At 51.4% G+C, this 16392-nt stretch overlaps 1 protein-coding gene across 2 annotated transcripts in view; it reads right to left on the bottom strand.

The window, feature by feature from the left end:
* cfap65 (cilia and flagella associated protein 65) overlaps positions 1–16392 on the bottom strand; it is a 243182-nt gene that overhangs the window by 18745 nt on the left and 208045 nt on the right. For both annotated transcript variants that reach the window (XM_072469307.1, XM_072469318.1), the window contains exons 30-33: positions 15213–15365; positions 12552–13241; positions 4151–4285; positions 1206–1277 (exon numbers count right to left, since the gene is read on the bottom strand). In XM_072469307.1, the coding sequence (XP_072325408.1) occupies positions 1206–1277; positions 4151–4285; positions 12552–13241; positions 15213–15365 (1050 nt within the window). The remainder of the gene's footprint in view (positions 1–1205; positions 1278–4150; positions 4286–12551; positions 13242–15212; positions 15366–16392) is intronic.

Here is a 16392-nt window from a genome sequence, read left to right as displayed (position 1 = left end):
TTACCCCAGGGTGGAAGAGAATCAACTCGACCACACCACTTACACGGACAAGCTCTGAAAATGTTATTAACCACCAGCGTGTAAGGCAGTAAGCTATGTAATAGAGTGTCTATTCATTGTTGTTAATTTGTCAACTGTATAAGAAGTTTAATTCTAGATTGACTTTGCCAATTTACATCTGTTACAACTATTGATTTCAACAGCTGGCAATCTGGCAACATTATCTGGTTCATTCCCCAGGGCAATGCCCTGACCAATCAGAGTCTGATCTACATTTTGACAAAGCTTGGCAGTCAACAGTCACTCATCAGATAACCGGTTCATTATCCGTGGCAATACCTTTATGAATCAGAGCCCACTTGCCAATCAGCGCTCTCTTCTCATGCAGTATAACTTGTTGTGCCCTTTACATTTGGCATTCTTACAAATTTTCCTGATGAGTGCAAGATAAAAAGCTTTGACAACATGTAGTTTTTTCCCAGCAATAATCCAATTTAATTAGTGATAATGATGGTTTTGAAGTCAATAAGTAATTATAAGTGAATGATTTTTCTTGGTACAGATTGTTGAGCGACCGACCAAGGTGTTCATATATTTATTGGAGGTTCATGGCTGAATTCCACTTCCCCATCTAACTTGAAACTTTAGGGATCAACATTTGTCTTGGATTAAAATTTTAATGCTACAGTTTAATAATGCCTTATAAACTAATACAAAACTAGGAGTGAATTTAAATCTTGACAGTTTAAAAAACCCCATAATATCCAACTAACTGAGAAATTTTGGATTACATTTGCTGAATAATGGTATACACATGAATGCAGAAGCTGCGAACGATGAAGGGTTGACCATCGTTGGAATCCTGCAAGCCTACCTGAGAGTAAGAAGGGGGCAAAAGGGAGGTGGCTCATTGGAGCATGAGCAGTTTAAGGAGCCTAGATCTGATAACAAAAGGAAAAGTTAAAGCAGGCACAATGACAAGCCCGCGGTGCGATAATCAAGTGTTACTTCCCGACAGCATCACATGGTGGATTCCCGAGACTGACGGGATTAGAGTGGGCAGCTCCCATTGAAGAGGTAACACCAGCACAGGCATAATGAGCCAAATGACTTCCTCCACAATGCAATTTCTATCATTCATGAAACAAATGACACACATCTTGTGACAGCAATAAATAAGTTACCTGTGAAGTAACATCACTTACGTTGTGAGGCTGATGTTCAAGTCTTCCTTACTCAGTGAAATGTCTTGGACGCTTAAAGGCTCCAGAGTACTTCTAAAATTCAGAGAAATCTAGAGATTACTTTCAAATTTCAGTCTTAAAACATCAATTGTTTCCTCATATTATAATAATAATAATAATCTTTATTATTGTCACAAGTAGGCTTACATTAACACTGCAATGAAGTTACTGTGAAAAGCCCCTAGTCGCCACATTCCGGCGTCTGTTCGGGTACACAGAGGGAGAATTCAGAATGTCCAAATTACGTAACAGCACGTCTTTCGGGACTTGTGGGAGGAAACCGGAGCACCCGGAGGAAACACACGCAGACACGGGGAGAACGCGCAGACTCCGCACACACAGTGACTCACGCCGGGAATCGAACCTGGGACCATGGCACTGTGAAGCCATATTGCTAACCACTATGCTACCATGCTGCCCACGAAGATGCGGAGATGTGGAGCCCAAGTCTGACCCAGGTTTAATTCCTTATCTATAATCTGATCTACCTCTGGTGTAATCATAGATAATCATATAATTTACAGTGCAGAAGGAGTCCACCTGCCCATCGAGTCTGCACCGGCCCTTAGAAAGAGCACCCTATCTAAGCCCATACCTCCACCCTATCTCCATAACCCCACCTAACCTTTTTTGGACACTAAGAGCAATTTAGCATAGCCAATCCACCTAACCTGCACATCTTTGGACTGTGGGAGGAAACCGGAGCACCCGGAGGAAACCCACGCAGACACGGGGAGAACGTGCAGACTCCACACAGTGACCCAGCGAGGAATGGAACCTGGGACACTGGAGCTGTGAAGCAACAGTGCTAACTACTGTGTTACCGTGCCGCCCATAGTCAGAGAACACACAGAGTACTGGCGATGTCACACCTGGAGTACCTTGTGCTGTTTTGGTCCCCTTACTTGAGGAAGATACTTGCTCCTTAGAGGGACCGCAAGAGAAGTTCATTAGACTCGATGAGGAGATTGTCCTACGAGGAGCTGCTGATCAAACTGGGCCTTAATACTCTGAGATTCAGAGAGGAAAGAGAGGTGATCTATTTGTAATGTGTAACATGCTTTGGGGTTTTGACATGAGAAAATATTCCCCCTATCTGAGATATCTGGAACAGGTGGTCAGGGTTTTTAAAAATTCATTCACGGGGTCTGGGTTTCGCTGGCTAGGCCAGCATTTATTGCCCATCTCTAACTGCCCCTGAGCAAGGAAATTTCTTCACTCAGAGGCTTGTGAATCTTTGGGATTTCCTGCCCCAGAGGGCTGTGGGTTACCCATCATTGAGTATATTCAAAACAGAAGTTGAGTAAGTTTTTAGTACAAAGGGAATTAGGGCATATAGGGATAGGGCGGGAAGGTGGAATTAAAACCATAAGACCATAAGGCATAGGAGCAGAATTAGGCCACTCGGCCCATCGAGTCTGCTCCGCCATTCAGTCACGGCTGATATTTTTCTCATCCCCATTCTCCTGCCTTCTCCCCATAACCCCCAATCCCCTTATTGAGATAGATGATCTTGTTGAAAAGCAGAGCAGGTTTGAAGGGCCAAATGGCTAAATTCAGCTTGAAATTTTTAAAGTTGGTATGTTCCAATTGGCTTCAGTGTGTGGAGACATAGGGGTGTGGAGAGGCGATGAAGTGCAGCATTGAAGGAGAGGCTGCCATGTGGAGTGAAAATGAAAAAAATGAAAATCGCTTATTGTCACAAGTAGGCTTCAAATGAAGTTACTGTGAAAAGCCCCTAGTCGCCACATTCCTGCGCCTGTTCGGGGAGGCTGGTATGGGAATTGAACCGTGCTGCTGGCCTGCCTTGGTCTGATTTCAAAGCCAGCGATTTAGCCCAGTGTGCTAAAGCAGCCCCTGTGCTAAACCAGTGGATGGTAGTGTCACTGGACTAGTAATCCAGAAGCCTAAACTAATCCTCTGGGACAACAGTTCAAATCCCATCACAGCAGTCGAATGTAAATTCAATAAATTAAATTAAAAACTTATCTCAGGAATTATTAGATTATCGTAAAAACCACAGCTGGTTCGCTAATGCCCTTTGGGAAAGGAAATCTACCAGCCGTGAATCCAGAGCTACACCAATGTGGTTGATTATTAACTGCCCTCTGAAATGCCCCAGGTAAGCCACTCGATTGTATCAAGCCACCACTGAAGGTAAAAAAGGGATCACCTGGCATCGACCTCGGCACTGGAAACAACAATGGCGCTCCCAGCCCGTCGACCCTGCCATGTCCTCTGGGGGCTTGTAACGAAATTGGTAGAGCAGTTCCGCAGACAAGTGAAACAACAGACTAGCATAGTCATGCCCACCAAGTCGTACCTTACAGCTAATGTCAAAAGCACCATCGCTATTCCTAAGGTGGCACAGCACAGTGGTATACAGAAGGGATGACTCCAGACCCCATGAGGTCTCAATGGCAACAGATCAAACATGGGCAAGGAAACCTCCTGGGAATTTTGGAAAATTAACACCAGAAGTAAAAAGACTGGGAAATAAGAATATTGGCGGAACTGTTTTTTTTCCTATATCACCACTTACCACAGCGCCTGTAATCCCAGCCCCAGCCGGTGAATAAGTACTCCTCCGTGTTGAACATGTTACAATCCCCTGGGCTAGTGCGCGGTCAACTCTGGCACTACCTGACCCAGAGTCGCAACACAATTGAAATGAACAAATAATTCTTCCACTACAGAGGACACTGCACCATGCAGTATATTTGACCAAATGATCAGAGGAACTCAACAAACAAGGGCTTTTGCCAACACTGTGCTGGTGAAACATGGCAAGCAGGTAATGTGGACATGATGGGGCCCTGTTGCACAAGTGGCCACACTGGTGACAACCATTCCCTCCATGGCTATTTCCACCCCCCACCACCCCCCGAGCTTTGTCAGAGCTTTACCTGGATGTCACAGGAGGCAGGCTAATCACCCTGGGTCGAGCTGTCAGGACCACTTCCCCCCTGCTGGCTTCTATCAGTATGTTCTGCAAGGTGTTCTCCAGAATCGATTCCAAAAGATCACAGAACTCCGGGTGTCTGGAAACACACGAGGGTATAGGGGGTGGCAAGGGAGGTGTGAAAGGAAAATAGTTATCAAATGCCTCAGCCAAATATGCAAAATTACTCCAGCATTTGCAATTAGAAAGATCAGAGAGAGAATGAATCTGTGTCAAGCAGCATTGCACAGCAAGGCTGTCAGTACCTGAAAGAGAACACTTGGTTACTGTTTGAGCCTACCCATCATCTTAAACATCCACCCACTCCTCCACCAGCAAATTGCGGGATGCACTGCAGCAATTCATACATACATACTGTGGCGCACAAAGACTCCGTGAGACGAATAGAGTGAAGTTGATGAGGCTTTATTAAGCGTGTCTGTTCCCCAGCAGCCCGACAGTAAACTGGCCTGCGGGGGAAGGCACCGGCTTCTTATACTTCGCCTTCAGGGCGGAGTATGAGGTCAACGGCCAACCAGGACCCGGGATCTGTCAGCCAATGACATTAGGGCTTCCAGTCCCACATGACCCCCAATACATACTACCACATTCAACCCTTGTCAAAAATGAACCCGGCGGGGTGATGCTTCGTATGGTGGTAAGGGTTTACAGGGCTGGTCCTGGGAGGATAGAACAGTTACATGGTAGTACAGTATTGGACAGTATCGTCCTGTTACAACTATTTCCAGAGGGTATAGGAAAAACAAAATGTTCATTGGACAGTCCATCTTTGTTTTACATCGACGGCACGAGTCGGTCGGGCGGTCTGGTCGTCCGTGTCGATCGCCTCGGCCCCGGCGGTGGTGGTGGTGCTTGTACCAGCGTTGTCGCCTCCGGGAGCCGCACGGTTTCAGCTGTCGGTGCAAAGGGGAGGGGGACTGATCCTCCTGGGAAGGGGGCGGTCGCGGGGTGCGGCGGTGGCAGGAAGGGGGACGGTTGGGTTGATGGTGTCGGGGGGGTGTGCGTGGTGCCGGCGGGCGCCAGATCCCGCAGGGAGACCGTGTCCTGTCGGCCGTCGGGGTACTCCACGTAGGCGTACTGGGGGTTTGCGTGGAGGAGGTGAACCCTTTCGACCAACGGGTCCGCCTTATGTGCCCGCACGTGCTTTCGGAGCAGGATGGGTCCTGGGGCCGCCAGCCAGGTCGGCAGCGACGTTCCAGAGGAGGACCTCCTAGGGAAGACAAGGAGACGCTCGTGAGGCGTTTGATTAGTGCTCGTACATAATAACGACCGGATGGAATGGAGAGCGTCCGGGAGGACCTCCTGCCACCGTGAAACTGGGAGATCCCTGGACCGTAGGGCCAGTAGGACGGCCTTCCAGACCGTGCCGTTCTCCCTTTCTACTTGCCCGTTCCACCGGGGGTTGTAGCTGGTCGTCCTGCTTGAAGCTATGCCCTTGCTGAGCAGGAACTGGCGCAGCTCGTCCCTCATGAAAGAGTCCCTGTCGCTGTGGACGTATGCGGGGTAACCGAACAGCGTGAAGATGCTGTTCAGGGCTTTAATGACTGTGGCCGCGGTCATGTCGGAGCAGGGAATGGCAAAAGGGAAGCGGGAGTATTCGTCCACTACATTAAGGAAAACGCGTTGCGGTCGGTGGAGGGGAGGGGCCCTTTGAAATCGAGACTGAGGCGTTCAAAGGGGCGGGAAGCCTTAATCAGGTGCGCACCATCTGGCCTGAAAAAATGCGGTTTGCATTCTGCGCAGATGTGGCAGTCCCTTGTGACTGTACGGACCTCCTCTAAGGAGTATGGGAGATTGCGGGACTTGATGAAGTGGTAAAACCGAGTGACCCCCGGGTGGCAGAGGTCCTCGTGGAGGGCTTGGAGGCGGTCAATTTGTGCGTTGGCACATGTGCCGCGGGATAGGACGGCTCGTTCAGCTTTCCGGGCCGGTACAAGATCTCATAGTTGAAGGTGGAGAGTTCGATCCTCCACCGCAAGATCTTGTCGTTCTTGATCTTGCCTGGCTGTGCATTATCGAACATGAAGGCTACCGACCGTTGGGCAGCGAGGAGAGTGAATCTCCTGCCGGCTAGGTAATGCCTCCAATGTCGCACAGCTTCCACTATGGCTTGGGCTTCCTTTTCCACTGAGGAGTGGCGGATTTCTGAGGCGTGGAGAGTTCGGGAGAAGAAGGCCACGGGTCTGCCCGCTTGGTTAAGGGTAGCCGCTAGAGCTACGTTAGAGCCGTCGCTCTCGACCTGGAAGGGGAGGGACTCGTCGATGGCGCGCATCGTGGCCTTTGCGATGTCCGCTTTGATGCGGCTGAAAGCCTGGCAAGCCTCTGTCGACAGCGGGAAAGTCGTGGTCTGTATTGGGGGCGGGCTTTGTCTGCGTACTGGGGGACCCACTGGGCGTAGTATGAAAAGAACCCCAGGCAGCGTTTCAGGGCTTTTGGGCAGTGCGGGAGGGGAAATTCCATGAGTGCGCGCATACGTTCGGGGTCGGGGCCTATTATCCCATTGCGCACTATGTAGCCCAGAATGGCTAGCCGATCGGTGCTAAAAACGCACTTGTCCTCGTTGTACGTGAGGTTCAAGGCTTTGGCACTCTGGAGGAATTTTTGGAGGTTGGCGTCGTGGTCCTGCTGATCGTGGCCGCAGATGGTTACATTGTCGAGGTACGGGAACGTGGCCCGTAACCCATGTTGATCAACCATTCGGTCCATTTCCCGTTGGAAGACCGAGACGCCGTTTGTGACGCCAAAAGGGACCCGTAGGAAATGGAATAATCGCCCGTCTGCCTCGAAGGCTGTGTACTTGCGGTCACTTGGGCGGATGGGGAGCTGATGGTAGGCGGACTTGAGGTCCACGGTGGAGAAGACTTTATTCTGGGCAATCCGATTGACCATGTCGGATATGCGGGGGAGAGGGTACGCGTCTAGTTGTGTGTACCTGTTGATGGTCTGGCTATAGTCAATGACCATCCTTTGTTTCTCCCCTGTCTTCACTACTACCACCTGCACTCTCCAGGGACTATTGCTGGCCTGGATTATGCCCTCCTTTAGTAGCCGCTGGACTTCGGAGCGAATGAAGGTCCGGTCCTGGGCGCTGTACAGCCTGCTCCTAGTGGCGACGGGTTTGTAATCCGGGGTGAGGTTCGCAAACAAGGACGGGGGTTGCACCTTGAGGGTGGCGAGGCCGCAGATAGTGAGTGGGGGTATGGGGCCGCCGAATTTAAACGTAAGGCTCTGTAGGTTACATTGAAAATCTAAGCCCAGCAAGGTGGGGGCACAGAGTTGGAGAAGGACGTTAAGTTTGTAGTTTTTGAATTCCCTCCCCTGTACCGTTAGGGTAACTATGCAGAATCCCTGGATCTGTACGGAGTGGGATCCTCCAGCTAGGCAAATCTTTTGTGCGCTGGGGAAGGTAGTTAAGGAACAGCGTCTTACCGTGTCGGGATGTATAAAACTTTCCGTGCTCCCGGAGTCGACTAGGCATGGCGTCTCGTGGCCGTTAATTAGGACCGTTGTCGTCGTCATCTGGAGAGTCCGGGGCCGAGCCTGATCGAGTGTAACCGAAGCGAGCCGTGGTTGTAGTAGTGGGGTGGGGTCCGTTGTTGCCGTCCAAGATGGCGTCGGGGGTGGACAAAATGGCCGCCCCCATGCGTCGTACAGGTCGGGGGCGGTCCAAGATGGCGGCGCCCCTCCTCCCCTCGTGGTGGTCGGGACCCAAAATGGCGGCGTCTGCGGGTCGCACATGGTGTGCTGGGGGGTCTGGGGGGCGCTAGGACCGCGCGGAGTTCCTGCATTGCGAGCGCCCGGGCCGCGGGCGCTAGGACCGCGCGGAGTTCCTTGACTGTGAGCGCCAGGGCCGCGGGTGCTAGGACCGCGCGGAGCTCCCTCGCCGGGGACAGCGGTGGTCGGGGCTCAGGCCGGCGGGTCAGTACCGCGAGCGCTGGGACCGTGCGGAGCTCCCTCGCCGGGGACAGCGGTGATCGGGGTCCAGGTAAGTTGCGCCGGCGGGTCAAGCGTGGGGCGCGGGACGGGGGTGAGGGCCCAGGTCGGCGGCGCCGGCGGGTCAGTCGTGGGGCCGCGAGCGCTGGGACCGCGCGGAGCTCCCTCGCCGGGGACAGCGGTGGTCGGGGCCCAGGCCAGCGGGTCAGGCGTGGGGCGCGGGACGGGGGTGAGGGCCCAGGTCGGCGGCGCCGGCGGGTCAGTCGTGGGGCCGCGAGCGCTGGGACCGCGCGGAGCTCCCTCGCCGGGGACAGCGGTGGTCGGGGCCCAGGCCAGCGGGTCAGGCGTGGGGCGCGGGACGGGGGTGAGGGCCCAGGTCGGCGGCGCCGGCGGGTCAGTCGTGGGGCCGCGAGCGCTGGGACCGCGCGGAGCTCCCTCGCCGGGGACAGCGGTGGTCGGGGCCCAGGCCGGCGGGTCAGGCGTGGGGCGCGGGACGGGGGTGAGGGCCCAGGTCGGCGGCGCCGGCGGGTCAGTCGTGGGGCCGCAAGCGCTGGGACCGTGCGGAGCTCCCTCGCCGGGGACAGCGGCGGTCGGGGTCCAGGTAGGTTGCGCCGGCGGGTCAGGGGTGGGGCGCGGGACGGGGGTGAGGGTGGCGTTCGGGATGCGAAAAACCCCCTCCTCTCCGTGGAGAGTGTTGGTCGGCACCCAAATCGGGAGCGCCGGCGGCGGGTCGTACATGGACTGCGGGGAGGGGGGTTGGGGAGCGTAGGCGGCGTGCAGGGCTCCCAGTTCTCCCGGGACCGCGGTGGTCGGGACCCAAAAATGGCGGCGCCTGCGGGTCGCACATGGCGATCTGGGGGGGTTGGGACGCATAGGCTGCCTGTAGGGCTCCCTGTTCTCCGGCGACCACGCGGAATCGGCACACCACCGCATAGTGGCCCTTTTTCCCGCAGCTTTTGCAGATGGCTGCGCGGGCCGGACAGCGTTGTCGGGGGTGCTTCGCCTGGCCACAGAAATAACAGCGGGCGCCCCCGGTGCGACTTGGCGTTTGGACTGCGCAAGCCTGTGGGGTGTCCGGGGGGGGGTAGGGGGTTTGCCGCGACGGGTACGTACGGGGCCCAATGGCCTGCCGCGCGGTCGGGGCCGTAGGCGCGGGTATTACGCGCGGCTACGTCCAGCGAGGCTGCCAGGGCCCGTGCCTCTGAGAGTCCTAGCGACTCTTTTTCTAGAAGTCTTTGGCGGATTTGGGAGGATTGCATACCTGCCACAAAAGCATCGCGCATTAACATGTCCGTATGTTCGTTTGCATTCACCGACGGGCAGCTGCAGGCTCTTCCCAAAATCAGCAGCGCGGCATAGAACTCGTCCATCGATTCTCCGGGAGCTTGCCGTCTTGTCGCGAGCTGGTAGCGAGCGTAGATTTGGTTAACTGGGCGAACGTAGAGACTTCTCAGTGCTGTGAACGCCGTCTGGAAATTGTGGGTGTCTTCAATGAGGGTGAAAATCTCCGTGCTCACCCTCGAGTGCAGGACCTGCAGTTTTTGTTCGTCTGAGACTCGGCCTGTGGTCGATGTGATGTAGGCCTCGAAGCAAGTCTGCCAGTGTTTGAAGGCTGCTGCCGCATTCACTGCGTGGGGGCTGATCCTCAGGCATTCTGGAATGATCCTGAGCTCCATAGTCCTTTTTAGGCACACTTAATAAATTGTGGCGCACAAAGACTCCGTGAGACGAATAGAGTGAAGTCGATGAGGCTTTATTAAGCGTGTCTGTTCCCCAGCAGCCCGATAGTAAACTGGCCTGCGGGGGAAGGCACCGGCTTCTTATACTTCGCCTTCAGGGCGGAGTATGAGGTCAACGGCCAACCAGGACCCGGGATCTGTCAGCCAACGACATTAGGGCTTCCAGTCCCACATGACCCCCAATACATACTACCACACATACATACACACATTTGGTTACTTTGACAGAACCTCCACAGCCTCCACCAGCTGGAAGGACAGGAGTATCATGTCCATCGTGTGAGGAAAAATTAGATTTCTCAATTTATTTTTAAACTCACTGTCATATACTTTGAAACAGGCTGGTGCCTTTGAATAGGGGTGCAGTTGTTTTAATTACACTGAAGTCAGGTAGACAACAAGGGTCAAACATCAACAAGGGATCAGTGTGAAGGCAAGTGGTTGAAGTGGAAATGAACAGACCGAAGAGGGAGTGCTGGGGCCGCATGAATAGGAATTTACAATAGGTAGATAAGGGAAGTGATTTAAAATTAACTGTTGTATTTCAAAAGGAGGATATACAATTGGTCATTATAAATGGTTGAGGCAAAGTAGTGAGTTTACTTTTAGAAAATTATTAACCGTAAAGTAACATGAAAGATTGGTAAATTCTAGGAAGAGGAACTTCTAAAGGACCTGAGAAACACTAGATTGGAAGTTCAAAGGTGGGAGGGGGGGGGGGGTGGAACATATTTAAAGAGAAATTAAAGACTGTTAGTGTGTGGCTATGAGATCCTGACAAGAGTGTGTGATGGAGGCAGACCTGGGAAAACCAGCTGCCACCACCCGAAGAGAAATGTGTTTTTGGCTGCAAGGTTTTTGAGACAAGCTGTAGCTTCTCAGTATAAACAGAGAGAAGAGGAAAAGCCTGTCTCTAGTCGCCACACTACCAGAAGGATGTGGATGCTTTGGAGAGGGTACAGAAGCGGTTTACTAGGATGTTGCCTGGTATGAAGGTTAAATAAACTCGGTCAGTTCTCACTGGAATGACGGAGCTTGAGAGGCGACCTGATAGAGGTCTACAAGATTATGAGTGGCATGGACAGAGTGGATAGTCAGATGCTCTTTCCTAGGGTAAGAGAGTCAAATACTACGGGGCATAGGCTTAAAGTGCGTGGGGGAAAGTTTAGAACTGATGTGAAAAGCAAATTTTTTTTACACAGGGTGGTAAATATATGGAACGCGCTGCCTGGGGAGGTGGTGGGAGCAGGTACGATAGCGGCATCTAAGTGGCATCTAGACAAATATATGAATAGGGTGAGAATGGGAGGATACGGACTCCGTTAAGTGCATACAGTTTTAGTTTAGGCAGGTACCATGGTCGGCGCAGGTTTGGAGGGCTGAAGGGCCTGTTCCTGTGCTGTATTGTTCTTTGTTTCTTTATCACAGCAGAGCATTTTGTTGGAACACTACACGACTTTGTTTTTATAGATCTATGAGGACTGTTGCCACCAAAAGGGGGTTTAGCTCTGAGTTCACCTGAAGCCAACATCTTCTATGAAATGTTTGTAGAATACTGTTAACTGCGTAAAAGCGTTCTTGTTTCTCTAAATGTTATTTTCCTTTATTTTAATAAATGTTTAAATTTCATGTTCATAAGTGGTCTGAGATTTACTTTTCCTGACTTCCGATACTTCCTCATAACATTCAAATTTCAAATTGTTGTGGGAGCTTGTTAGAGTTTTCATTTGGGATTTGGCAGCCTGGCGTAACGTAACAACAGGAACACCATCATCTGGCAAGTTGACCCTTTAAGTTGCACGGAACCTGACTTGGGACTATATCAGCCTTTCCTTTTAAGTTGCTGGGTTAAGAATCCTGGAACCCACGTAATAGCACTGTGGGAGCACTTTCACCGCGGACTGCAGCGGTTCAAGAAGACCACCTTCTCAACAAGTGATGAATGGTAAATGCAGCAGTGTTACCCTTTGAGGCACAGCGGAAAAGGATGTCAGGATTGAGATGGTTATGGAGACCGGCACTCATCAAGCAAAACACTGTCCGGGCTCGCCTCCGATATCGGCAAAGGCCAATGTTGGTCGGGAAATGCGGCGTTGAAGCCGCCGACACCAATGGCGGCATATAGCGCAGCAGGGAGAAAAGAAACTTGAAGTCACAAATTCCATGACGTATCAGCAGCAGGATGGCCTCTGATTTGCCCCAATGTACAGGGAGCAATCTGGTTCAGCTGGTGCACCCTCTGACATCATCCCCCCCCCCCCCAACCCCTCCCGGCACCCCCCTGGTACTACCTGGGCATTAAGCTGGCAGTGCCCGAGCATGATTCAGGCACAGCCCTGGCACAACAATCCCCCCCACCCCGGCTCCCCCAAGTGAGCTCCCAAGGAAGCACTCTCATGGCTTCATAGACCACGCCATTCTGACAGAAAGTTGCCTTGGATGGACGTTTCGGTGTGCGGAATGATTCCGGTGCAGGGGTCTGAGGGTTATATCAGAATTTATTATTATGAGGTTCCTGACGTGAAGGGGGACAATCACTTTCTGTTTTCACGCCAACGTGAAATGCTACTTTGGCCTTCTCGCAATATTTTCCGCTCCCATCGCCGAACCCGCCTAACGTGAACGGGAGTGAAAAACCTCATCCATTGATTCTCCTTCACAGCGATTACTCACCTTTTCAGGTGCCGCCTCCGGACAAGCTGCTCTTCAATGCGAATGGCACTTAGCGATGCTTGTATTTCCTCGGACATCCATTCTTCCTCAGCCTCAGCACCAGCCACGTCCAAACTCTGATGGATGTCTGCCGTTGCAGATGTAATCGAGTTCACCTCTTCTTCAGCTTCTATTGGTTGGGCATCATCTAATTCCTGGCCCTGGCCACCATCTATGCTCCACTGTTTACTCGAGACCATCTCTTCTTCGGCCTCTGTCAGCTGGGAATTGTCAGGGTCCTGGCTCAGACCTTCATCTGAGCTCTCTTGTAGAGACAAAGCCTCTTCTCCTTCAGTTTCCATTCGTTGGCTACTGTCCGCTTCTTGATCCTGACCATGACCTCCGTCCACTGTTACAGTTAATGTCAAATCTGCATCAGCTTCTGTTGGTTGAGTATTGTCTGGTTCCTGGCCCTGACCAGCGTCTGTGGTCACCAGTGCAGTTGAGGGCACCTTTTCTTTGGTTTCTACTGGTCGGACATTGACCGACTCCTGGATCCGACCAGTGTCTGCGTCCTGCACATTCGCAAGCTCATTGCTCTTCATGGCCAATTCCTCACCCTCCTCGCTCCAGAACTGTCTGTAATAAGGGATGGGTTCGGCGGTTCCCTCAACCAGTACACGTTGAAAGTGCATGTCTCCCTGCAGACACCTTAGATAAAACAAAAGAGAAAAAAGCCAACAGGTTTTATTTAGCTCTTAAATGTGTTGTGAAATATAACAACCATGATCGGCTGGTGGTTTCATTAATTGACGTTTGGACTCTCAATAGCTTTGACTCTGAAGTTGCCAGGCGGAATGATAACTAATATTCACACAACGGCTTTAGTAGAATAAAATATCTCAAGGAGCATCTCAGGAGCATTATAAAACCAAATGTGACATCAAGCCACATAAGGAGATATCAAGTCAGATGACCAAAAGCTTTAAATAAAGAAAGAGAGCTAACAGGCGGAGAGATTCGGGGAGGAATTTCCAGAACTCAGGCAGCCGATGGCACATTCGCCAATGGTGGAGCGATTAAAATCTGGGATGTGCAAGAGGCCAGAACGAGATGAGCATAGATATATCGGCGGGTTGTGGGGGTGGAGGAGGATGCTGGGATAGGGAGCAGTAAGGGATTTGAAAACTAGACAGAAAATGTTAAAATCAATGCGTTGCTTGACCAGGAGCCAACGCAGTAGGCGAACGAGCACAGAGCAAAGTGAACAGGATTTACTGCGAGTTAACACATGGGCAGTGGAGCTTTGGATGACCTCAAGTTTACAGAAGGCAGATTGTGGGTGGGGTGCCAGCAAGGAGTGCATTAGAATGGCGCTCACTATTATTGTGTGAATCAGCCAGCAATTTGCTGCAAGGAAGAGCCTGTACGTTGCTGGGCAATTCGCACCACTCCACACTAGCTTAATCTGTTTTGTGAACAGTGTTAGTTAGGGACTCTGGGAGCCCCTCAGTTTTGACTCTACAGTGTGCATCCTTTTGTGCAAGCGGATCTCCACCTGGGGAATCCAGCCTGGTTGACAGATTTGGCTTCCTGTTGGGCAAGTAATGCTCCAAAGGCGGTCACACGCCAGGCACAGCTAGAGAGCTGACTGCTGGTTATTGGAAGCATGGATCTAGATCTTTGCGTGGAGAGGGTACTGATCCTTAGTCCTGTTGGGACCAAATTCAGACGTATGGGCTTGGGGGGCAAAATGAAGCACTCCTGCTCCCCCAGGCCCACAGCAGTGCTGTGAAATATACTTTTTGTTCTCCACCTGCCTTTACCCATCAGTTTAGGACTGGGAAACACGGTCGAACATGGAACCTGAAAGAAACGCAGACAGGCTCATTATCTTTAAATTGCCAACGTGCCTATGGAAGTGGGTTCACTCACTCCACAGAACCATAGACTCCCTACAGTGTGGAAGGAGGCCATTCGGCCCATTGAGTCTGCACCGACCCTTCGAATGAGCACTCCAGCCATGCCCACTCCCCCTATCCCCGCAACCCCATAATCCAACCTGCACAGCTCTTGAACTAGGGGGTAATTTAGCATGGCCAATGCATCGAAAATGCACATCTTTGGGTTGTGGGAGGAAACCGGAGCACCGGGAAGAAACCCCCACACACACACACAGAGGGAACATGCAAACACCACACAGGCAGTGATCCAAGGACGGAATTGAACCCGGGCGCTGCAAGGCAGCAGTGCTAACCACCGTGCCACCTTCCCATTCCCATCCCACCGCCATTAAAATAGGAATTTGGCAGGTTGATGGGGTTTTGACTGTTGGTTTTCACTCCAGTCCACACCTTTTCTGGGAGGCTTAAAGTTACCCTATTGCTTCTTTGCCACCCACCAATTTTCTTCTGAAAACTTTGAATGTTTGCTCAGGTAAAAATCTACAGGTGCAACCTCTCTGGAAACGTTGGCCTAAAATAGCTATTGTGTACCTGCGGGCAGTGACTCTGCCGACTATTCTAGTGATTAGACAATACTAAGCTTGACCTTCTTTTGCTTAAAATTGTTGGGAGCAAAGAAATGGGAGAGGAAAGGGGCCAAATGGCCTCTTGGCACGGTTCTGCAAAAATGAATGGACACGTAGCCCCAAGGCCGATGTGATAAAACATTCCCAATTACCTCAGAACTGTTGTGAGGATATCAGTCACAAGCTTCATGTTTTCTTTTGAGGCAGACAAGAGGAGATCGACCGAATTGTTTTCCCACTTGCCCCATGTTTGCCCGTTGCCTCCAGGTTGCGGGTCAGGCGAGAGCTGTTCCGAAACGAGGTTTCTGCCAATCAAGAATGCAATGCCATTACTGAGAAAGCTTCAAAGCGTCCTCTGGTGCTCACGACAAGAACGTTCATTATATGTGAGCACGGGTCTGATAATCCGCGCTGATATGTTGTAGCAACTCTAATTGGAGGAAGTCCAAGAGGTGCCACCAGATGGCCATCTACCCCAAACTTCCCCCATTCACCTCGCAACAGGCCCATCTGACGTCACCTTTCCCATGACCAAGTGGAAAATGAATTGACTTGACTATCAATCAAACAGCCTGAGTTCTCATTCTCTGAATACATGTTTTTTTGATGCCCCATTTATTTTTCTCCTGGGTTTTGTTCACAGCAATGGGCAGGGTATTGATCTGGAGTCTCCAGGGAAATCCTGGAATGGTTAGCAAGCCTATTGTTGCCCTAACTCTGGCCTGCATGCGAGCACGGCGTTCAACCTTAGATGAAATGGGACTGACACTGCGGAGTATGATTCGATCACGGAGTGGGACAGAACAAGCGTAAACAGAGCGACATAATCCCTGAAGCAACCTGGATTTACTGACATTGGCTCAGCCGCATCCTCGTGCTGCATTACACAGCAACCATGATACTGACACCAGGGCTGAGAGTCTCTACATTGTGAGGATGGATGCTATTTTAAAAATATTTTTGGGGAATGTTGTGTTATTCTGTAAAGAAGCCTGTGTGTGTGTGTCTGTGTAAATGATTTAATTAGGCTCGTCATCTGTCTTAAATGGGCAATCCCTTACTCTGAGATTCTGCCCTCTGATTCTAGACTCTCCCACAAGGGGAAACAACCTCTCAGCATCTACCCCGTCAAACCCCCTGAGAATCCGATATGTCTCAGTAAGGTCGCCTCTCATTCTTCTAAACTCCAATGAATACGGGGCCAACCTAATCAACCTCTCCTCATAAAAAAATCCCTCTATGCCCGGGATCAACCGAGTGAACCTTCCCTGAACTGCCTCCAATGTCAGCATATCTTTCCTTCGATAAGGGACCAAAACGGTTCACAGTATT

This window comes from Scyliorhinus torazame, chromosome 2 (assembly GCF_047496885.1).
Source record: "Scyliorhinus torazame isolate Kashiwa2021f chromosome 2, sScyTor2.1, whole genome shotgun sequence".
Taxonomy (NCBI): domain Eukaryota; kingdom Metazoa; phylum Chordata; class Chondrichthyes; order Carcharhiniformes; family Scyliorhinidae; genus Scyliorhinus; species Scyliorhinus torazame.
This window is presented reverse-complemented; position numbering and strand designations above follow the sequence as displayed.